This window comes from Colletotrichum higginsianum, chromosome 5 (genome assembly GCF_001672515.1).
Source record: "Colletotrichum higginsianum IMI 349063 chromosome 5, whole genome shotgun sequence".
NCBI lineage: Eukaryota > Fungi > Ascomycota > Sordariomycetes > Glomerellales > Glomerellaceae > Colletotrichum > Colletotrichum higginsianum.
Window position 1 is genome coordinate 1,064,775 of NC_030958.1, and position 23,181 is coordinate 1,087,955.

The 23,181-nt window shown below is 55.9% G+C and overlaps 5 protein-coding genes across 5 annotated transcripts; 1 reads left to right on the top strand and 4 right to left on the bottom strand.

The window, feature by feature from the left end:
• Positions 1–220: 220 nt before the first annotated feature.
• CH63R_07253 (Rhamnogalacturonate lyase) lies at positions 221–2,169 on the bottom strand (the record flags this gene model as incomplete). The annotated part of the gene is made up of 4 exons (XM_018302228.1): positions 221–1,150; positions 1,222–1,347; positions 1,412–1,878; positions 1,950–2,169. The coding sequence occupies 4 exons, from the start codon at positions 2,167–2,169 to the stop codon at positions 221–223; spliced, it is 1,743 nt and encodes a 580-aa protein (XP_018157006.1).
• A 3,402-nt stretch (positions 2,170–5,571) lies between these two features.
• CH63R_07254 (General repressor of transcription) lies at positions 5,572–8,654 on the top strand (the record flags this gene model as incomplete). The annotated part of the gene is given in 8 exon segments (XM_018302229.1): positions 5,572–5,750; positions 5,958–6,477; positions 6,536–6,731; positions 6,744–7,177; positions 7,229–7,296; positions 7,347–7,558; positions 7,609–7,787; positions 7,854–8,654. The coding sequence occupies 8 exon segments, from the start codon at positions 5,572–5,574 to the stop codon at positions 8,652–8,654; spliced, it is 2,589 nt and encodes an 862-aa protein (XP_018157007.1).
• Positions 8,655–10,544: 1,890 nt separating this feature from the next.
• Positions 10,545–13,703, bottom strand: CH63R_07255 (Importin subunit beta-1; the record flags this gene model as incomplete). Its single annotated transcript, XM_018302230.1, has 6 exons — positions 10,545–10,843; positions 10,895–11,138; positions 11,247–12,419; positions 12,484–13,290; positions 13,392–13,450; positions 13,655–13,703. 6 exons carry the CDS (start codon positions 13,701–13,703, stop codon positions 10,545–10,547), a joined length of 2,631 nt encoding a protein of 876 aa, XP_018157008.1.
• A 3,627-nt stretch (positions 13,704–17,330) lies between these two features.
• On the bottom strand, positions 17,331–17,675 carry CH63R_07256 (uncharacterized protein; the record flags this gene model as incomplete). The annotated part of the gene is made up of 1 exon (XM_018302231.1): positions 17,331–17,675. One exon carries the CDS (start codon positions 17,673–17,675, stop codon positions 17,331–17,333), a length of 345 nt encoding a protein of 114 aa, XP_018157009.1.
• Positions 17,676–19,691: 2,016 nt separating this feature from the next.
• Positions 19,692–21,578, bottom strand: CH63R_07257 (Ferric reductase like transmembrane component; the record flags this gene model as incomplete). The annotated part of the gene is made up of 1 exon (XM_018302232.1): positions 19,692–21,578. One exon carries the CDS (start codon positions 21,576–21,578, stop codon positions 19,692–19,694), a length of 1,887 nt encoding a protein of 628 aa, XP_018157010.1.
• Between the last annotated feature and the right edge of the window lie 1,603 nt (positions 21,579–23,181).

Here is a 23,181-nt window from a genome sequence, read left to right on the forward strand (position 1 = left end):
GCTGTATTCCATTCAAATATCGATGTCATGATTGAGAGATTCGACCTTCTACCTCGCCCATCCGTGTTCACTCATTCCACAATGCAGGACTCGGTTGTCGATGGCATGGCACTCGTTTATTATTATGCTATTTTCTTTTACATGGCTGATGTACGGGTATGCACACGTTTCTATGGACAGGTTTCTATGTACTATGGACACACACATGTTACAATGGATCTCACCACTCCAGGACGATGCTGTCCCAGATGAAACCCCTCCAGGTCGTGTTCCGCGTCAGCTGGAACGTGACCTCGTTCTCGCCCTGCTTCAGCAGCGCGCCGGGGACGGGGAACTGGAAGAGGCGCCACTCGCCGGCGGCTGTGGCGCTGCGGTAGACGGACGGGTCGTTGAGTAGGCCCGAGGTGGAGTCGGCGCCGACGGCGCCGCTCGTGAGGTTGCCGACCTGCCGCCCGTTGGCGAGGACGACGCTACTCGTGCCGGTCGAGTAGCCGGCCAGCGAGACGATCAGGTTCGCCGTCTCGGGCGCCGGGGAGGGGAGCTCGCCGATGCGGAAGCTGATGGTGTAGTTACCCCTGTGGGTCTGGCCGTAGCACCAGTCACTCGGCTTGGAGCAGCCCGCGCGGAAGACGATGTTGGCCGGGCACGAGGCGATGATGGCGTGGCCGAAGTAGGGGTCGCCGCCGTGGGCGAAGCCGAGCGAGGTACGGTCGAACTCGCCGACCTGGAAGAGGCGCTTGCGGTCAGAGACAGCCCAGGCGAGGGTGCCCAGGTCCGTGGTCTGGGCGTCGGCGACGTCGACGTCGTTGAAGAGCAGCTGCGTCGTCACGTCGGCGAGGGCGCCGCCGTTGGACCAGGCCTGCAGGGCGTAGCCGTTGGCGGCGGTGCGGATGTGCGGGATCTCGAAGGCGCCCTGGTCGTCGGCGTAGGCGGTGTAGTAGTAGTCGGAGCCCATGTCGAGGGCTGTCTTGGTGGGACGGTTGTCGCCGAGGAAGACGGCGGCGCCGGCGGCGGGGCGGCCGTCGGACAGGAGGAGCTTGCCCTTGACGGTGCCGCGAGAGTGGTAGGCAGCGTCATCGAGCCAGGGGTAGGGCCAGGCGGCGAATTCGGAGGCGGCGCGGGACTCGGCGTCGGATTTGGAGCCGTCGTTCTGGGGAGGGGAGGACATGTCAGCGCGACTCTCCTTCCCGGGCAGGACGGATAGAGTTGAATTATGCTTACCAGGTACCAGAGCCAGGGACCCCACATCTTGCCGTCGGGGAAGACATCGACGGCAGAGACCTGGAAGTGGGTGCCGTGGATCATGTTGAGCTGCACGGCGTCGCCGGTAGCACTCTCACGGTGAACCTGTGTACGTGTCTGTTAGTTTTAGGGACCCCGGGTGGGACGAAGAAGATAGGCCAAAGGTTACCATGAGCTCCTGCTTCAGGTGGTTGCCATTGTAGTAGTCCTTGCCGGCGTTGATGTACCAGCTGCCGACCTCGTCGCCGTAGACGCCGTAGTACTTCTGGGTGCGGATGAAGTCGGAAAAGTCGTACTTCGTGATGTAGCCGGAGCCGTCGGGCGTGCGCCAGGTCTCGTCCTGGACCTTGTTCTCGGGCAGGTAGTCGCTGAGCGGCGGCAGCGGCTTGTCGTGGAGGTCCGTCTTGCCGTTGGGGAACGTCGTGTTGTCGAGGCGCCAGAGGGTACGGAACTCGCCCAGCGTGGGCAGGTTGTGGTTGACGAAGTACTGGTAGGCGCCAGCGAGCCCCTGGAAGATGACCCAGTGGAAGTCGCCGTCGATAGAGGTAAACTTTACGTCGATGAAGGGTTTGCCCTCGTGAGTGCCCTTTTTGGCGATGCTGGCCGAGGTCCAGGCGATGTCGTTGGCGGCGCCGTCTATGTTACCGTCAGCTGGGTAAGGGTCTTGGGGGTGTAACATGGTCACAATGGGGGCAGTCCGTCCGTACTGTAGCTGACATAGTGGCCAACGGCGTTCCCGACAAGGTCGCGGTTCTTGTAGTTGAGCTTCACGCCGTATTTGAGGCCTTGGGTCATGTTCCAGACATCGTTGCCGATGATCCACGTCTGGTTGTCAATCTGGGTGAGGAAAGGCTCTGCCTGGGTTGGTGCGGCGAGTGCGTTGGAGACGAGACCCCCGAGGGCGGCGACGAAGAGACTGGTCCTCATCTTGGGCTTCAACGTCACGGGTAAAAGATACACGGAAGACCACACTGAGTTCACGATGCTACCTCACCCCAAGAAACGGGCGTGACGGACAGCTGAATATATACCACTAGCGGCTGAAGCCCCCCCTGCTTGAGCCAACCCGAACGAGCATCAAGCCGCGCAACCGGCAGGCCGGCACCGCTCTTCTCCTCATTTTACCCCTCGTCGTTCGTCTTGTTCCTGGGGAGTGTGGAGAAGTGCATAGCCAAATTGCTACTAGCTTCAGCTCCCACTCACGAGTGACGATGCAAAAGAAGGCGGTGTTGGTGGTTGGGAAGGAGGGGCAACGGTCAGGTGGTGTCGACGGCGAAGCATACCGCAAGCAAGGCACTACCCTGTTCTCCGCAACATATGCATTGGGCGGCGGCGGCGCGCGGTGATAAGTGGGAAATTCTCTAGAGGGCTCGTTTGCTCGGGGGATCGGGATATTGAGAGATTGGCAGAGGTGACAGAGCGCATCTAGGTTTTTCAAGATCGCCAAGCAATCCCCGAGGTCTGGGGGAAGCTGGGCAGCCGGAGGGCGTGTGGAGTGCACTTGGGGGCTATGGACTACCCCGACTTCGGGTTACCAAGTGCCGAGTTGCTGGAGAAGTGGCGTCTGTCGCCGGCCGACCTACCCAATATGCTCGTGTTCTGCATATCAGCAGCTGTCATTACTCGTCAGCTGTGATTTGAAGAGGCTGCCGGACAGCCGGCTATGTTGGAAACAGGGAGAGAGGAATGTCCGGAGAATATGTGCCTGCATTGCGGCACGAAGTTGACTGAACTTATTGCACTGCAGCGGGACAAGAGTTGCCAAGATGCAAGGTGAGCCCAAGAAAGCCCGAGGCGTATTAGGCCTTGAGTTTGGACAAACGCGGGTCTCCATAGCAGGGTGGGAAAGTGAGAACCCGTACGACGTATGTCTTTGTGGATAATTATAGAAACCATAACAAATCCCCCGGACGATTGAGAATGGGGAAGAAGAACGACAAGGCCACAGAGTTGAAAGAAAACCGGCCGGTGGCGTGTTGCTGTTGCTGTTGTTGATGAATTCATCAGAGGAGGAGGGGAGCGGAGTAGTGGGTCACAACTGACACCAGCCACGGCAATAGCCACGGCACGAATCAACGTCTCGACTGGGCAGGTGCCTTGCCCTTCCTGCCTACCTATCTACCCACGTCCCTAGGTAGGTAGGTGGTGTACTCTGTAGATAGGGTTTAACTCGGGGAAGGAGAAATGAGCTGGACTCCCCCATAGGCTTCATTGTCAATTTCTTGGTGGACGTTAGAGTCCCGTCTGCCCTCCTCCTACTACTCCTCCTCCTCAGATTGCCTGACAAACTCACACAGCCACCCCGACCGAGGTGCATGGCTCGAATGTCCATGTGGCGTAGCGGTTGAACCCCACGGCCGTCAAAAAGCGGCTCTACAGTACGGTCATGGCCATCACATCTTAAGTACACATCTCTCAGGCTTGAGCGGCGCACAGAGACCCATCACATCAACGGATTCCTCAGCTCCAGCGGCCATGACCGAGAGGGCGCCAAGCCGGGGACGACTGGATACCTACTGGACGGCCCGTCTGATGGAGCCGACAAGACTTTCGGCGCCCGGTTGGTCACGGCGGACACACACAGGGTGCCCAGTCGTCCGACAGCCCTGGGCACGGTCGAATCAAAACTTGGGGTCACCGTTGATGATGACCTTTGCGGACGGCGTTGAAGTACGGAGGATGTTCGGCTACAAATAAAAAATAAAAATCGAAGCCTCTTGCGTCACCAAGCCAACTGTGCCCCTTTCCAAGTAGCGTAAGCCATTGGGGGGCGATCTGTCAGCGACGACGAAAGAGAGTTGTGTCTTAGCTCTCGGCAAGATGGTCCCTGCAGGTAAAAGACGGCCAGCGCACCACGCTTCTTGACTCAACCAGGAGGCCATCGCAGCCGATCAGGCCAGGCCCAATCGAATTTCGGAACCTGCCTACGAACGAGTGCCTCAATTGTGATTCGACGATTGTTGGGCTGGGTTTATCAACAAAGTAATGTGAGGACAGACGGATGAGAGCACGTGAGACCGGCAATCACCAAACTTCGCTGCGTTCTCTCTCAATCCCGATCCGTCATGTCGCGCTCATTTGCCAATTGCCCCGCGGGGAGATGCAGTGGTCCTTTCCTAACCGGCGATGTCTCCGCATGACGTTAATCAAGCCTCGCCGAGCCTGACTCGCGAAAAACGCCGCAAGCCGCCTTTCCCCCCCCCCCCTTCTTGACATCTTGCGCCCGCCACACCCTATCCTAGTCCTTGCGCCAGACAAACGGCGACAAGCTATATCCATGGCTGCCTCAACTCCCGCACGACATCGGATGCTGTCTCCGGAAGCAGAAGCCCCAACCGCCATGGTCTCGACCTCTGACGCGCCGTTTGCTCGCAGTGCTGAACATTCCAATCAACCGTATCACACACACACACACACCCCCCTGTTCTAACCCCCCAACCCAACATTCATTGCTTGGTCTGTGCCAGCTTTAGAGGAACTGAGGAAGGGAAGCGCATGGTCCACCTCCTTTTGCGCTCCAGGCTTGGCATCTCCTTTCGATATTGCACGTGGGACGGCGTCCAGTCTTCGTCGAGTTACCAGCCAACGAACTCATGGGTCCTCCCCTCCCCGTCCAAGCTCCTGGTAGCCGGGCTTCGCTTCGCTCTATTGTTCGATAATAGGTATAGAGTACTAAAGATGGGTTCGCCAGAGACGTAACGTATCCTTTCTTCCTGGTGTTGGGGTCCGCTTGACGCCATCAGTTCTGCACCAACTTCGCGTGCCGATCACTAAACGAGCCTCGCCGGTAAACTCAAAACCCACGCTTGAACCCTTCAGGGGGGTACAACAGGAACTAGTGCCTAACAGTTTGGGCTTCCCTTCGTCTTGTCGAAACCTGCACAAGATTACCCGCTCTAGTGCATCTTTCTGGAACATCTGGGAATGTCATTGGCGCCTCGCAGCAGCCTTTCTTCTGCTCTTCTCTTCCCACCACTCACTCATTCCACTACCTGCGTATTCTTTGCTTTGCCGACTGCACCTGTATAATCCTCTTCTCGCCCCCACGTCCACTCACGCGACCCCGGTCTCTGAGACTACTGTTGGTTTGCTTCGATTCTCTTCGCTTTGCATTGCTTCTTCGCCAGCAGACTCCCCGTGCTCCGCGAATCCTTCACGTCGATCTCCAGGTTGCCGTTCCCATTCCCACCGATCGCAGAGTCAATTCCCACCTTGCCGCAGGTTTCAGTCTAGTTTACCTGTGTTTGCTTGCATACGCACCTTGCCCACACCACAACATCGTCTCTCGCCAGTGGACCGTGAGGCTGGACCTAGCCGTCTCGATGCACAATGGAGTACGGTGATGAAGGCGCCAAGCCAAACATGATGGCTTCGGACATGAGCGCCGACATGAATGCCACCGGAAGCACGAGGAGCGATTCCCTCGGCGCCCTCGACCACACCACGCAGCAGAATCAAAACGGCCCAAAGCCGCCCATCAAGCGCAGAGCTCCCATCGCCTGTAAAAGGTTTGGTTCATCTGTCGGCCCACTGGGCGAGTCGTGACTCGGTGAGCTAAACGTCAACCAGGTGTCGCCGCATGAGAAGCAAATGCATGCACGAGAAGGGACAACCGCCATGTAAATCTTGCGCGGAAGCCGGCATCCCGGCCAGTGAATGGTACCGATGAAGTCGATCGATTCCCGCACCCGAGTCTCCAAACTAATTGGTGGCAGCGTCTTCCCTCAGCGCGGCCAACCGGACCTGGATCGCGAGTATCGACACCCTCGCATGAGGGCCGAGAAAACCGCCAAGCGGGACGCCGAGAAGGCAAAGCGAAGCGCGTCCGTCGCGTCCGTCCCGCAGGGGCTGTCCACGCCAGCGCTCCGGAAGCCTGCAGACGAATGGGAATATCTCCCGCCGCTTCCCGACATCATCGACGCTGTCCACATTTTCACGCGCAAGTACTTTCAGCTTGGCTTCATCCCGAAGGAGCTGTTCCCGCAGCAGCTGCAGCGAGACCACCGCTCCGTCAGCGTCTTCCTCCTGCTCGGCATCCTTAGTGTTTCGGCCCGGTTCTCGCCCGCATTGGCCCAGAGATACCAAGGGGAAATGAAGGCCGTCGACTACTTCATGGAGCGGGCCAGTAACCTGGCGCTGAACGAGCTATATCAGGAGCCCACTCTAGAGCGTTGTCAAGCTTTCTATCTGTTGAGTCTTGCTCAGCAAGGGAGCGGCTGGAGGAACCGAAGCTATGTAGGTTTACCTGAGATCGGAGGTCCTCAGGAGTGGTCTTCCGGCTGACCCACGACAGATTAACATTGGCATTGCTACCAGGATGGCCGTGCTGATGCACCTTCACCGGGAAGAGTTCTACAAGATGAAGGACCCTACCAGAGAGATGATTATCAGAGCGGAATCTGCCCGGAGAACTTTGGTGAGTCGAGCAACCCAGCAAAGCAACCCAGGGAAAAGGGCCAATGCTAACAGCTTCCAGTGGATGTTACACAGTGCGTGACCAGCACGACACGTGCAAGGCGTCCCTGCTAACAGCATGATAGGCCAAGACAACCTTCATTGCGGTGCTCTTTCGCCCGTTTCTCTGGCCGCAAATGATATAACGGCATTGCTCCCTAGCAACGAGGAGGATTTCGCCTACGGCCGCGAGCCACTCTCTCGTGCGGCCCTCGAGGATACTCCACCCGCGCGCGAGAACCCTTCCCTCATCCACCAACCGTCCCGGTCTCTGTTTGCGAGCCTGATGCAGGCACACTACTACTGGGGCAAGGTAGCGCGCAGGGCAATGGCAACCATGAAAAGCGCCAAGCCCTGGGATCCAACCAGCGAGTACGCCATCATGGCCAAACAACTTTGGAACTGGGAACAGCAGCTCCCACAAGATCACCGATGGAGCATGGTCCTGCTCAAAGGGCACAAGTCGGTCGGCGAAGACTTGGTAGGTCGGGAGTCCAGAGCCAGAGTGGACTAGGCTGACTGATGGCCGTAGGCTTATCTTGGAGTTACCATGATCACGAAGCTCTGCAACATCGTGTTGAGAAGGGCGTATCTTGATAAGTTCGTCGGTGCTTTCCCTCAGTATCTCGCGCGAGTGCTAACCGAAACAGTATTATCAAGACGGATGAAAAGGATCCCCAGCGCCGAGCCTTCTTCGCCCAGATGTCGGACGACCTTTTTCGCAACGTACGGGAGCTATATGAGCAGGTCGACGCTCAGTTCAGTGTCCGGTCTTCAGAAGAGGGCGTCGGAGCTCAGATGGCATCGTTCTGCGTCTACAGCTGCGGCCTCTTCTCGACCTATTTAGCCAAATACCGGAACAGTGAGCATTCATCTACCAATGCTGTGTGTCGTCCCATCTAACGGTTCTAGTCTGCTCGGACAGGTCCATTGTCGCCCAAGCACCAAACATGCTGCAACGCTGCATGTCTATACTCATTGAGTCCAAGCAGACGTGGCCCTTGGCCTCTCGCTGGCTTGAATCGTTAGAACGGTTCTCGCGTGATCCCAAAGCAGCTGCCTTCAGTCTCGAAGGCAGCATGGCTGATGGCGTATGTTTGTCCGGTTCACATGTGCTCACGCGCATCGGAAATGCTGACTCTTTTTCGACCTTTCAGAACGATCGCACCCTTCGCCCACTGCATCCGTCGCCTTCGAACTTCACAAAGGGGCCACGCGCAGAGGCGCCCAAGTACCAGCTTCCTGGCCCGCCGACAACGCCCTTGGACGAGAAAAAGCCGCCGCCGCCATCACTACGAAACAACAGCACCAGCAGTAGCGCGTCCATTATTCTTCCTCCTCCGAGCCCGTCGCCGAGTTTACAGCAGCAGCAGATGCATCAGCAGAACAACACCGTCCCGTTCCCGCTTCCGCTTCCGCCGCTGGCCACCACCCACCAGCAACAGCAGCAACAGCAACTTCATCAGCCATACCATCAACAGCCACAGCATTCGCAACACCACTATCAACAGTCACCACAACACCAAATCCTCTCTCCTCACCATCACCATCAACAACAACAGGAGCAGCAGCACCGCTCTCAACAACCAATCCTCCATCCTCACATGCAGCAGATCCCCCCCGAGCTGCAACCGCACTTCTCCTCACCCATATATTCCCAGGCTCCCCCGCCATACAGCCCGAACAACGGCATGGGCATGCTTGTTCAGGCCGCCACCTTCGATACGGCGAGCCCGATCCTGGGAGGCCCGCCATCGACAAACCCGTACGACCCGACAGCCGCGGCTGCTGTGGCCGCATTTTACAACTCGCCGGGCTCCGCGTCCATCGTTCTCGGTCCGGGCACCGACGGCTTCGAGTGCGAGCTGCAGAGCTGGTTCGACGGCTCGGCGCCCGTCCAGGCGACGAGCTGGATCGGAAACGGCGCCGCGGGTCTCGGGTGGTTCGGGTCTACGTAATTTTATGATGCAACCATTCATTCGTTTTACTTGCTTGTAACAAGAGCATCCATCCGTCGGTCTATGGCCAGTCGCCAAGACAGACCATGAGAAAGACGCGGTCCGTTTCTCCATGACATGTAAACTTGGCGGACGGCGCGGAAGGACAAGGCCGCGCCTCCTCCACACTCCCCTCGCCGGACAGAGACGGAGATCAGTACCTGAGCTTCTATGGCAGGTCAGGAGAAGGAGGGTGCATTCGAGTTCGGGACCCCCCTGAGGGTTCCTTTGTTTTCCCTGTACATCACCGCCATGCGTGTTTTTTTTTCCCCCTTCTTTGAAGAGATCGAGATACCAAAGTCATTTCTGTTCCTTGATTGTACATTAAAAGGTTTTTGAAGAAAAGCCTCAATCAAGTTTTTAAACTCTTGAGCGGCCTGTGCTGTGTAGGTTAAATAACAAATAAAAATTAAACCCTCTTGGTGTTTTTTTTTCTTCCCTTCTTGCTACGACAATCAAAGCTATAAATAACCCTGACCTCAGCCAGGCTTCTGGGGTGTTCTGTGCCAGGGAAAAGGGGCATTACCTACATCCATCTCTTCATTTCCTAACAAGTATCTGTAAACTGCTCTAGATGAGATTGCAACAAAGAGGCAACCCCCCCCCCCCCCTAAAACAGTTATTTATTCGCTTTCTTTGTCAAGACAAATGTAGCTGGCAGTCCTTGGGACAAGAGGCTTGTACAGCAACACAGCTAGATTAATCTTAACATCTACATCAACCAAATTTTTGGTCAATTATTTCAGACTCCAGAAAAAAATGCTGGTTTAGCATCACTCGCTGGTCAATAGGACTGGCATCACACCCACTCTCATCTCTACTCACAGCGCAACGGTCACTAAAGGTCACAAGGTCCACAGCATGAAGGGGGCAAAATTCATTGTACGCTCTCTCTCATGTGACTATCGAGCAAGTGCAGTGCTAGACAGAAACCACTTGGTCCCATCAAAGCACCCTGCTATGCGCCGCCTTTGTCTTCCTCTGCTGGTTTCCTTCTTTCTCCATGTCAACTGCATCCACCAACACTCTTCGAATCAGCAGCCCATTCCGCAAAGGCGCTTCCTCTTCTCCAGCCCCATCCACAAAGCGCGAAAGCATCAATTCCGATGAAAAGACACCCCGACGAAATCGCATTCAAGTATGGCCTAGAGAAACACCTCTCTCTCAATGTAGAGAGAGTTCAACTCCTCCTTTCCTGATGGACCCCAATCACTTGACTGGGTTCGCTTCTCCCAAGAAAGGATGCGGCCGACTCCGAAGTTGGTGTTGACATTGTTCGTTTCCCCGTCTCTCATTGTTCTCATTTCCCCGTCGGAAAGATAAAAATGGCAAACTCCCGGTTCCTTCTGGGGGAAACTCCTTCTACATGATTTTTGGGTCGCCACCGCGCTTTCTATGCGAGGCGTACATGCCAATGAGAAATCCCGCCTCCTCTCTCTAGCCAGCCGTCCATTGCGCGAAAAAAAAACAGTCCAGAAGATACAGCCAAAGGGGGTAGGGGTTGTTGTTGATGTGTTGGTTGGGGGGGTGGGGGGGATAAGTTAAATCAGGTGCAGTGTCATGATGTGGTGTGATGTGCTTGCAAGGGGTATTCGGTGAAATTAATCCTGGGAGTGAGGGGTGAGGTGGTGCGTTGGTGTCTATATACACGCGAGAGGGCTCCGTGTCATTTTCGATACTGTGTTGTGGCAAGAGTTGGGTGTTTGGCTGTTCTCTCTCCTCGTTTTGACGCAGAGCCGGGCTTGAACAGGTTGAAGCCGGCTGCTCCAGGATATGTGCTGGGCTTGGGGAAATGGGTGTGGGTGTAGATAATCAAACAAGTCGAAAAGCAGCGTCGATTGGTCGAGACACTCAAGTCTGCGACATGACGTTGGCAGAGCCGCCAAGCTGACGCTTGACCTGCTCACGCGCCCAGCGGGCCGTCTCGATCGTCCTGGGCTGGAACTCGCGGTTGGTCTTCGTCTCCTTGATGAGAGCGGTGAGCCACTCCTGGCGAAAGACGTCAACGAGCTCGCCATTGGGGTAGGCATCGGCGAGGTCACCGATGACACCCATCGATGCTCTCATGAGAGCCTCGCTACGGTTCATGTCGCTGGCAATCATGTTCAACAGCTGGAAAATCGAAGGAACGTACTGCTGGAGAGCAGGGGCTGTGGTTATGTTAGTAGAGATCACCGGCGTTGTGCTGTTCATACACATACTCTTGTTGCCGGACTTCATAGCACCAATAATGCCACCCCAGGCGTCCATGATTCCCTCGCGAAGAGAGATGACGTAGTCGTACATCTCGTACGGGCCCTCGGGACCGGCGTTCACGGTCGCGGCCTGCTGCAAAACTTGAGCAATGACGGACAGGTACGTCTCGAAGTGGCCGCCAATGGCGCCAGCAATGTCGCCGAAGCACTGCAGGATGGCCGGCTTGAACTGGTTGCTCAGGGCGGTGCTCTGCGAATATTGTTAGCAAAAGAGTTGACACGCACGAGACTGCAAGCAACAAGGACGTGGGTGCAGACGTAAACATGAGGTGTGGGAGGAAGGGACATTTCAACTAACCTTGAGGTTGTGCAGCAGGTGGTTCATGAAGTTGTCGCAGTACGGCTGGCTGCGCTCGCCAAGGGATCGGGTCAGGTCACTAACGAGACCGATGGCCATGGAGCACAAGCTAGGCTCTTCCTGGTTGGAGAGGGCGTTGTACAAGAAGGGTGTGAATGCCTCCATGTACTTGGAGAAGTCCTCCTCCATGGCGTTGGCAAGGGCGCTGATGGTGGCGAAAACGCCGTCGGGTACGCTGGACTTGCTGCCGACGGTGCTGAGGATCTGGAGAAGAGTCTGCATGATGCGGTCGCCCTGGGGGATGATCTCCTTGTCCAGTCTCTGGATAATGGCCTGAAGCACTGTGCACAGGCTGGTCTGCATCTCCTCCAGCATGATTCTGTCCTCGACACTGACAACCTGACTCTGCATTGGGATGGTGCCCTCGAGACGCTCAATGATAACGCCGGACAAGGAGGCGATGGGCGCCATGCTCTCGCTGGCGGCGTTCTGCACGAAGACATTAAGGACTTCGTAGGCGGCGGTACGGACATAGGAGTCGCAATCGGGGCGGGCCGTCAGGGCGAGCAGGTTGGTGACGCTCTGGTTGAAGTGGGGAGTCAGAGGGTTCTGGGCGTCGCTGAGGTCGCCGGAGAAGCGCTCGGCCAAGTTCATGAGGGCCCAGCAGCACGAAGATGCTATCTTGGCGTTGCTCATCAAGCCGTTGAACAGGGATCGGATAAGAGGGTCCAGGTGCTGGTTGGGATCAATGCTGTCGGACACGCTCTCGGTGATGCGACCAAGGGCATAGGCGGTCGAGTCCTTGACATGCAGGGAGCTGTCGTCCATCATGCCGATCAGGATAGGAAGAGCCTGCTTAACGATGGGGTCGAGGACCTTCTCATCGGGGCCGTCCATGATGGCGCCGAAAGCAGAAACGGCGGCATCACGGTGGTGCCAGTCTTCGGCACGCAGGTTGCCCTCAACAAACTGGAGGACGGGGCTAATGATGGCGGCACCAATAGCCTGGGCGTAGAGAGCGAGACACTGGTAGGCGGCGCGGGCCAAGTTGTACTCGTCATCGGCGGCATCCTCGTCCTGCTTCGTAAGGAGCAGAAGGAGAACGGGAACAACCTCGTTGGCAGCCACACGGGCGAAGTTGTAGAAGGGTCGCATCTGGTCGGCGCTCTCAACCTGGAGCAGGGGAAAAGTCAGCATTCGTTCTCTCAGCGAGAAGGTGGCGGCAAACCATTCTTACCTGAGTGTTGTCGTCCTCGATACCGATCTCCTCCTCGCAGACGGTACTCCAGAACTCAACGGCCAGCTTGGCAACGTCCTCGTCCGAGGACTTCATGCCCAAGATGGTCAGGCCGAACAAGGCCTTCTCCATGTAGAAGCGCATATTGTCGTAGTAGAGACCCATGATGCGGTTGAGGCATCCGAAGGCGCCCTGCTGTATCCGGGAGTCATCGGCCTGTGTGGCCTCGCAGACGACCTGCATGATGTAGTTGCGCTCGCCCTCGTGCTTGAAGTTGTTACCGACGAACTCGAGGGAGTCACCGAGGGCCGTGATGGCGGCCAGGCGAACCTCGAGGCTCGTCTCCTCCTTGCGTGCACCCTGGACGACAGCGGTCAAGATGGCGTTGGAGTGGGTGATGAGGGCGGTTCGCAGGTCGGGATCTTGGCTCTCGCAAATGTAACCAATCGTGGTCAACGAAGCCTGCTTCTGGTGCTCGCCGCCCTCGCTGACGTTCTTGACAAGAGTGCCCATAAGGTCCTGCCACTGGCCTCTCGGCAGCTCGATGGATGCGATAGAGGAGATGACCTGGGCGGCAGCCTGGCCGGCCTGGGCGTTGGATGAAGAGAGGGTCTGGAGTGTCAGGTCCTTGACCCGGGTCTTGGTCTCGTCATCAGTCTGCTGGAGCCATTTTGCCTGAAGCTCCTGGTGGCGGGCAAAGTCACGGGCGGTGAAGGCGTTCTTGAGGGCGAGACCGGCGGCGGCACGGATGGAGCCATCTGCGCTGTCGTTTGCAAGCTCTTGGACGAGGGTTGCGAGGTATAGGGGCTATTGAGAGAAAAGTTGGTTAGCAAATTTGCCAGCAGCGGTGGGGGGCGGAGGAGGGGGGGGGGGGGGGAGTCGGCGTCCAAAAGTGGGCGGGCACATACAAAGTTGTTGTCGGCGGCTTGTGTGAGTTGCTGCTCGGCAGCGTTGCGCAAGTTCGCGTCTATTTGAAATGTCAGCCTCGTCTTTCGGATCGGTGGGGTGTTCGTGATGCGCGTTGGGGCAGGAGCCAAGGAGAAGCAGAGTCTGCTTCATTGCCCTGGAGACAGAAGAACGGCAGACAGGAGAAGAGGGGCGAAAGGGGTTTGGTGGTGACAGAGATGCGATGCAGCGGAATGCGAAGGGGAAATGAGGAAGCAAAACTTACCAGGCGACAGCGAATTGGCCAAAACCTGGTTGATCTCTGAGCTCGACATGTTTGCCGCTCAAAATGTGGTATGAAGAAGGTAAGGCTGAGCCAGTGCCGATGTTTGGAGGTGTTGTTCGGAAGGGGGGCTCGTTGGCAGGTTGCACGTGTCAGGTGGGAGGGAAGGGTTCGAGGCACACTGCACCTGAGGTCAGAGCAGCAGTAAGCCAGAGGGGTGGAAGACGCGGGGTGGGCGGTTGCGGTTGCTTGTGCGGCGATGGCGGTCTAGACGACGGGTTCAAAGTTGGCGCAGTGAGACGGGTGCCAGGGGGTCCGTCGGCAGTCGGCAGCGAGTGAGAGGTCGAGAGTGGTGTGTATGGGAGAGAAAGGGAGAGGAAGGAAGAGAGGATAGGGTTTGTGTGAGAGAGAGAAAAAGCGACCGGTGGGTAGAGAGAGGTAGGATCGCCCTGGAGTCCGTATTGTATTAAAAAGATGAGGTCTTGTCTGGAGAGAATTAGAGGGCGTACCGGGAAAAAAAGCTGGACGCAACAACAACAGACAGAGGAGTGTGTGTGAGAGTGCAAGAGTGAGTGAGTCGAAGGGGAGTGAGAGGAATTTTTTTTTTTCACCTTGTCCCTATGGGTTTGGTGAAAGGGGAGGGGAAAATAGGAGCGGGACCTGGCGAGGTTGTTGACGATCAAAGTGCAAGTGCAGGTGCGTTGTGCTGTGTGTACTGCTATGCCCAGCAGAGCCGCCCGTTTCTTGAGGTACCGGGCCGGAGAAGTGACAGAGGCAGTAGCAGTGGCAGTGGCAGCAGCAGGGGTGTAGGTAGTGTGTGTCTCTGTACTGTAGGGGAAAAGAGACACAATAGGTTTTAGGGTGCGCGGGGAGGGTAACAGCAGCAGCAGGAACAACAGAGACAGAGACCAACCTGGATCGCTGGAATGCTGGAGCAGCAGACAGAGACTTTGGGGACAAATTCTGGTTGTCAAGTCAGTCAGCAAAAGGATTGTCTGGGTTCCATGCCTAGCTGAGACTGACTGTCGGGTAGTTCTGCTCCTGTTTTAGCACTAGAGGTACTCTTCTCTGTACGCTGGGTTGGATACAGTGCGCTTAGTACCTAGGCAGTTTGTTCTTTTGTCCCTCCCCTTCGCCACTTCCAACAGGCCGACAGTGTGGAAGTGGGTATCAAGAGAAGGGGAAAAGGGCGTTTAATGAGTGTGGGGAAGGAGCAAGTGCCCAATGCAAGTAACCGAGGAGGGGTTGTTTCCGTGTGCTTCTAGCTTGGACTGCTTCCGACTTGGTGCGCTTGGTGCGCTTGCTTGGGAGGGAGGGGAGTGATCAATCTAGAGGGGAGACCCTGGATTGGTTGAGGGGGAATGAGAATGTCCTCAGCGCCAACCCAGCACTGCAAAGCCACTGGCTGACTGGCTGTTTGCTCTTTGCTTTCCTGTCAAAGATGTAAGACTGGGTGTTGGCTTGATGGATAGGAGGTACCGCAGGTCGACTGGAGATGCTATAAATGGATAGATGACTGCCCGTCGCAGTGACTTGACTGACTGAGATGGTATGAATCAACCGAGGGAGGGGAAACCAAATCACAATACTGGATGCGGGAGCATGTTTTTTCCTTTCCTAATGCGGTATCCGATCTTTGACACAGTGTGTCAGCCCTCGTCGCCCATTACGGATACGTGCTCATCGCTGCCTGAGACTGCCCCGCCGTTAGGCACTCATCTTGCTATACTTTTCTTAATGTGGAGTTGTCCGGTAATTTGAAGTACCTCAACATTGCCCCCTATTTCGCCTCTCGTATCTACTTCTGCCCCTCCTTGCCCCTCCCATCCAACGAGACACTCCACACAAGAAGGAGGAGAGACTCGCATTGGACGTTGGGGAAGGAGGGGCTGCAGCTTGCGCCTGCGTTGCCGGGCTGCCTGCTGGGGCCCTGTTTGTTTTCCTTCTGTTTTTCTTCTTCTTCTCTTTCGATTTACGGATACGGATACCTTGGCCAGATGAAAGACTCGCAAATGATGCACGCCATGCACAAAATCGCAACAGGGGGAAAGGGATAACAAAAATTGGACTTAATTCGTCGCCTTAGGCCCCTTGGCCCCCTCGGTTGGGGAAGATGGTTCTGACCGCGCAGCCCAACTGACTTCCTCCGGTAGCGTCGGCCCAGACTCCGTAACCGTTCCCCTCGGTCGATTCTTGAGACGACAGCTTGGGTTTTCTTACCGAACCCAAAAGTTCACGAGTGCGTAAGGCTGCCTTACTTCGGTCTTTTATGATGAGGGGCTTGCGCAAGTGGGTGGCAGCACCCGATCCCCCCCTCCCCCGAGTCAGTAGTCAAGGCTCAGACGTCATTTTCCCCAGGCACCGGCCATCCGAGCGCTCGCCTGCTTACACTTGTTGACATTTGGGAACACAAAACTGGACACTGGTGCATTTGCGCACACAAATAGCGGGCGGACATGTTAAGGAGGTAAGGGCCAAGACGAGAGATTCTTGCAACCCGACGGCGCTGATGTCTGGCTCCTTGTTGTGCTTTCTACTTCATCAAGGTGCGATGCCTGTTCCATCCCCAATGGCCGGAACAAAACATGTGAAGTTGCGCGATCTGGATGTAACCATACACAGCGCGACCCTGAAGACGAAGACCTTGACGGCTAGCAAGAAGGTGCATGACTTGGAACATGGTGGTCTGCTTGGCTACTTGCCCAGATACTATTCGGTCCAAGCAGTTGAAACCGACGATATAGAAACCTAAAGTTGGTCGAGACTGAGGCCACACTGCCTGCGACTTTCCGGCCGTGAGCTTCCTTCTCCCTTCTTCTTTTTGGCCCCTAATGCACCACAAGAATCCGATCATTTCGGGCCGTCCCGCAATCCAACAACTTCCTCGCTCCCGAGGAGTGGCGTTTTCAAAGACTACCAGTCGGCCCTGGTTCCCGGACTTTGAATCGGCGGAGGGGTGACAATCTGAAGGCGCTGCTTGCTCTTACATCTTTCAACATCCCACCAAGCAATGACACACTAATGTATACTTGCAGGACATACTGAGCCTGTTTTCGTACCCAAACGTCTGTCTGCCCTCTTGCGCGCTGTTGAATTCCTGGCCTACTCGTCTCTTTGATACCGAGGCCTTATCAAGCGCATCAGGTATGTCTTCTACAACATTCAGAGACACCTCTGCCATGGTCTTCCAGGTCCGTCCCTATCCCATGGACGAGTCGCGGTCCCACAAGTCTCAATCCATCAGCTTAGGTGTCTTCCACCATACCCTTCCAAGCCCTATCCTCCTCTTGGGTTGGATGTGAAAGGCCGCAACGCGACTGCGCGCGCACTCGCTACCAGCCTCTTCTCGCTCTGCTCGACTTCACGAATTACAACATAAAGCAGGAGGGTCGGGTCAGTGAAAGTAAGATCACAGTACGTTGACCACATCACGGCAAAGATTCCAGTCCAACAGGTTTCTTAACAGCTACTACACACGAGCATAGACCGAATATGTTATATTCCCCAGAGCCTGCAGTCTACTGCTGATCGTCTTGCAAAACGAGTGTCGTGCATCAGAATTCAGCTCCCAAGCCAACGACCCCACAATATTCCTCTGGTCTCGGGGTCACGTCAGTATGCACAACATGGACTCGAACACCTGGGATGCTCACATGGGAGCTCTTCCCTCGCCATCCCCTTAACCGATGCGGGACCCGAAGGACTTGATGCCCCAGCCCTTCATGTCGAGGCAGGCGCCGATCTTCCACGAGTAGTTCTCGTGGTCGGCGCGCCAGGGCCCCTGCAGCACCGTGCCGGCGAGGCAGTTGGCCTCGGAGTAGAACCGCGCGTTCTGCGGCGCGCTGCCAAAGACCTCGACCCGGACGGACTTTGGATCGAACCCCGGGTTGGAGCACGTGTTGTCCCAAACGTTGAGCCGTCTGGATGCGCCGCGGCAGCTGGGGTCCTTGTACATGGTGACGACGTAGCCCGAGGCGGACGAGGCGAGGCCGAGACCGAGGACGAGGACGTGGGAGAGCTGCATCTTTTCTATATCGAGTACGGTGGTTGCTGGAACAGCCGATGTTTTGTAAAAGCAGCTTTGCGTGAGCCTGAGAACGATGTGTAAAGTGTGATGTCGATGAACCAGAAGATGGATGGTAAGGCCGAGATACAGCATCCTTCTTATACCCAGGTCTCTTGGGCTGGTGCGTATATGAACTTCGTTACGAATGGGTTTTGAGCCGAGTCGATGGACGGACATGCTGCTTCAAGACATTCAGTGGTGTCGTCCGCGTCACCTTGTCGCCTGTCAGCATCGTCAACCTCGGGCGATATTGTCTCTCTCACTCCGCCTCAAGCGGACAAGCCACTCAGCATGCCAATGTTCCGCGAGTTCCCATCAGCCAATGTAGCCTGCCCGATCCCGCTCACTGCCAAGGCATAGGGGGGCCACGTCTCTGTGAAACCGTAAGCAAAAGTAGATCGTCGGGTCTTCAGCTCTACCGGATCAGGGTCGCAGACATGTTCTTTGGACACGACGGGGGGCTCTCCTTCTCGACATCCGCCGGTGCAGCTCGGCGGTGCCCGCGAGAGACGGCGTTGTTACCCAACCAGCAGGTGTCACACTGTACTCGCAGGGCTTCCACGACGCCAATTGATGGCCTTGAACGGCGAAACCAACGGTGGTGTCTGGCACGTCAGTAGGTCGTTAGGGACCCTCGGATTGAGACGAGAGGATAAGAGGTATCGGGTTTGCGTCCAGAGCCGCAGCTCGTAGCTCGTAGCTTCCGACGGACAGGCAGAAAGGCGAACGATGACGAGAAGCCCCGGCCAGGACGTTTGAGCTCGCCTCCAGATAACCGGAAACGGGCGTCCATCGCCTGTCTGCCTGACTTTGGGTTCGGTTTAAGCTCTCTAGGCCAGCGAGCTCTTGCAAGATGCCCGGTCGCGTATCTGTATGTCACAGCCCGACGTTTACTTTCCTAACTGGGTATGCCGGGGTCGCCTCTGGTTTGACTCCAGGCAAATTTCGGCCCAAACATTCTTCGCTCGTGCAGCCGACCAGGCTGCCCCGCCCCGGCCGATACGGATTCGTCGATCGTTGTCTCAAAAGATAGGCAGTAGGGCAAGAGAAACAGGCTGGCAGCTGGAAAGGAGATGCTACTTCCATCCTTAGTCTTACCTGTGGGCGTTGCACGTAAGCTTGGCCGCTGATCGTGTCTCGCGCCACTGTGAGGCTGCGAAAATGACGACTATACGCTCAAGACTGCCAAGCAGCATCATCGTGACAAGATGTGCAACTTCGCGTAGCTGCACCAGTCGAAGCGATTGTGAAAATAGAGTCGACGATGTGCTGGCCAATAGGAGGGGCCAGGGACTGAAAGCCGCTGTTGCACTCTGACGGCATGGACCCGAACACCGAGAGTTGGTTGTTGACTATTCTGCTACGACGGTGAACACTGAGATATACACAACCATACCATATTCACTATTGGCGAGTGGGACGTTTGTTTTCTGAAATCTGATTAGACATCTCCGTCTATGTCTCTCTATCTTTCAAGATAGGTGGGTGCTATGTACAACAACAGGGTACATCAACCCTCTGCCTTGTCTCGCAGTGGGAGGTGTAGTGTGGGATATATAAACGTCCAACAATTAGACAAAACATCTCTCTTGGAAAACCACCAAAGGAGAAAAGAGAGGAAGAAAAGGTGCCTGGAGAGAGACCGAGAGAAGGCGTGACTGTGAAATATCCACCATTGCCATCCATCCATCTTGTTCACCCCATTGCGTTGGTGTGAGAAATATGTACACATGAGAAGAAAGCGAGCCATTAGACAACTAGGCATCGGCCGTGAGAAGCATGACCCATGTCATTACAGTCTGACCTGACCACAGATGGCCTTGGTCTGATCCGGATGATCCGCAAAAAAAGAGACGAGATAAAAAACAACGCGCTTTTCCCCGCTTGATACCGTGACGCCCAAAGATTGAATCGTTTCCTGCTTCGGTTCATTTGCGAAAGGTTTGTTGTGGTTGGTCTTTCATCTCCTCTCCTTTACCACGTGAAACTCTCCTCAACAAAGTCAACCACTGTGCCTTCGTCCTGAACCTCTCGTACAGCAGATCTCACATCATCAGCCAAGGCACCAGGTCCACAAATGTGTACACACATGGCACCCTGCTGCTCTGCGACCTCACGCTTCATCAGCAGAGGGATGTTGGGGCGACCCGGGAACATCTGGACTGTATTGGAAGCTGAGACGATCTGCTGCGAGTTCTGGGGACGCGTGATGTAGAGTTGGATGCGGAGAATGTCCTTGCGGTTGGGCAGGCGGAGGATAGTATCCATCCACGGGCGAACCCACTCGAGGGCCTCGTAGTCGCGGACGATCCAGACGAGGGTGATGCGTCTCGTGGCTACGCTACCGTTGTTGTAGCCGTCAATGAGAGGCTTCAGGTAGGAAATGGCATGGGTGATGCCAGTGGCACCGGCGAAGAGAACGGCATGGCCGTATGAGTCGAGAGAGTGGTGCCCGGAGTAGGGTCCTTCGACAACAGCCTTCATGCGAATAGCACGGTCCCCGCTCTGACGGGCGACGTTATAGAGATCGCGAGTGAAGCCAGTGTGGGCGCCGATGATGAAGGAGACCGAAGTTGTCGTGTTCTTCTTGTCGATGGAGGTGAGTTGAGCCTTCTCCTCGTCTAGCGGTAGCGCGCGGTGGTCGGGAATGTGCTCAACCCAGCCGATGGAGAAGGGGTGGCAGTCCCAGGGGCGGATGTCCTTGAAGCGCAGGTAAGCGTGGGTGCCGGGCTTGACGTCGACGTAGCGCGGCAGGTTCATGGTGACGCGAGTGCACTCGCCGGGAACGGCCTCGACGATGGCGTCAGTGACGCCACGGTCGGACCAGTTCATGTAGGCGACGCGAACGATGCGTGCCATGCGCTCGAGGAACCACAGGGTAAAAATGGCAATCATCCATGGAAGCTGGGGAAGACCACCCGGCAGACCGGCGACGGCGCAGTGAATGTACGTCATCAGGAAGATGAAGAAAGCCAAGATGATGTGAACGTTGAGGAAGGTCTCGTAGAAGGCGTGGCGGACCGGCGAGAAGGAGAGGATCATGATGACGATAAGGGAGATAGTGCCGGCCACGCCGGAGCCGATGAAGAGCTCGTTGGACATTCTATGCCAAACTCCTTCCCATCCACTGTCGGCAATCTGCACAATCAACCAGGCGATGGTGTGGATGACAGCCTCAATAACGGACATGCGGCCGATCCATCGGTGAAGGAGGTTGTAGGTGTCGAAGCTCACATGAAGCATGCCGATGAGCGGGTTGTTGCGGCCAGCAAGGATGATGAGCGGCACCATGTTGACGACGGAGAGAGTACCAGATCGGCCACGGAGCTCGGCGCAGAACGAGTAGATGTTAGCGTTTTCCCAGTTCAGGAAGAACATGTAGACCATGTTGCTGGCGAGGTAGAAACCAAGGATGACGGTGTGCATGCGGGAGGGCAACGTGCCGATGCCAATAGCGTTGGAAAGCTTGATCTCCTTGTTGTGACGCTTCTTCCAAAGGGGGGCGTATATGAGATGCTTCTTCAAACTGGGCATCCAGTTCCACTGAGCCGTCTTCCAGTAGTTTTGTCTCTCACCCTCGACCGACATGGCCGAGACGTGGCGGAGCTGGGCCCAGAGAATACGACTAACGGTGATGACGAGGACGAGGACGGCCATGCCACCGAAGCTGGCCCAGAGCATGTCCTTGAACAGCATGTTGACAGGCTGGTTGACACCGTCAAGATTGGAGTGGTAGGGAGAGATGGTTGAGGTGGCCGTGGCCGCCCCTTTGCTGTCGGCGGCATGAGCACGCTGTTGAAGCACTTTGGTGGGGATGAGATCCACCACCAGGTCAGCGAGCCTGCGCCGGTGAGAGTCCATTTTGGTCGGTCTGATGTGAGTGTGATGCGGTCGCTGTGAATGTCAAAAGGCGAACTTGAAAGGTGAATGAAAGCGCGTTCGTTTGTTTCCCGAGGAAGTGAACCAGATTGCGATCGGCGAGGGGTGAACGGTCTAGGTTGCTGAGGTCGTATTCCAGGCTGATGGTTTGCAAGGATGTCGAGTCGTTCAAAAGTCAAGCTCTGCCGGAGATTGCTGTGATGCTGGAATCGTCGGGCAGAGTCGAGAATGAGAAGAAGACGCGTACTGTTATTGTGAGGGACGGGTCGAGTTACAATGTCATTGTCTGTTGGGCAAAGAACAAGTGACAAAGAAGGACCGACAAACAGCAAGCAAGCCTGTTCGAGAGCAAAGAAGCGTTGGTAAGTACCGGCACAGTGTCCAAGATGACGTTGGTTGAGTCGGCACCAAAGGAGCTGGACCAAGTCACCAAGGTATGAGTGGTCGCGGTACTAAAGCGATGGACGGCTAGTCTGCAAAAAGCTGGAACGGCGTCGTCGTGATGCAGGCAGTCAGTATCCTCGTGCTGATCTTTCCCCCCCACAAGTTGTGTGGAAGCGAGGGCGGTTGGTGTGCTGTCGATCCCAAGGTGGCTAGGTCGATCTGAATCTGGCCGAACAGGAGCCGGCTCGACGGGAGGAAAATAAGTGAGGCCTGAGCAGATGGTGTGATGTGCTCGGGGAGGGCTGTGAGATGGACGGATTGGGTGACGGGGGACGAAGCAACGTCAATATATTGTGCGTCTCTTTGTTGGCCCTTCGCAAGGTCTCGTGCCGCGTCCTTTTGGGAAACGAGAAGCCGGAATTCCTTCGGTTGATACTGTGGGGAAGGAGCAGGCGACCGTCGAATGAGTGAGATGAGAGGGAAATGATATAAAAAACGAAGCTAAGGTCGATTCGCTGGATGACGAAGAAGTGGAACAAGACAACGGAGACGTTGAATTTGTCTTGGATGTGTTGTGGTAGTGGGCCCTTTTTGAGGGTGGTGGTGATGAGAATCAAACCAAGGTACACCGCCGCTGACGGAGTTGGGAAGGAAGGAACGAGCGTGGATTGTTCTCTTGATGCAAGTGCCGAGCGCCGATGTGCCGCAAAAAAAAGGGGAGGTGTATACGGATGATTCAGCTAGCGAATCTCACGTGGTTTGAAGAGAATGTGAAGTTTTGGAAGGAGGGTTCAAAAGAAGCAAAAAAAAAAGAGTGTGGTGTTGACGGAAAGAGCGACCGTGGTTGAGGAGTGCAAGTTCCTGAGTGAGGTCGGGAAGGTCGGTGGTTGTTTCCGTTTTTTTGAGGGGTCCAATGTTTGGTTCAGGTGCCCTCAGCAAATGGTGTCCCCTGTTTGTTTCTCTTTTCTTCGTTCCTTTGTTCCTTGGGTAAAAAAAGACGGCCCTGAGAGAAGAAGAATACGTCGTCGTCGTCGTTGTCGTCGAAGTTGTCCAGCCTCTTTCTCAAAGAAGAAAAATATTCGAATTCCAGAATTCCAGCAAAGGCGAACCGTCTCACCGAATGAAGAGCAAGGAGAGTCGGCGTGACAACAGCAATAGGCAAGGAGAAACAGAGAGAGGTTGGGATCACGGGGCGCGGATG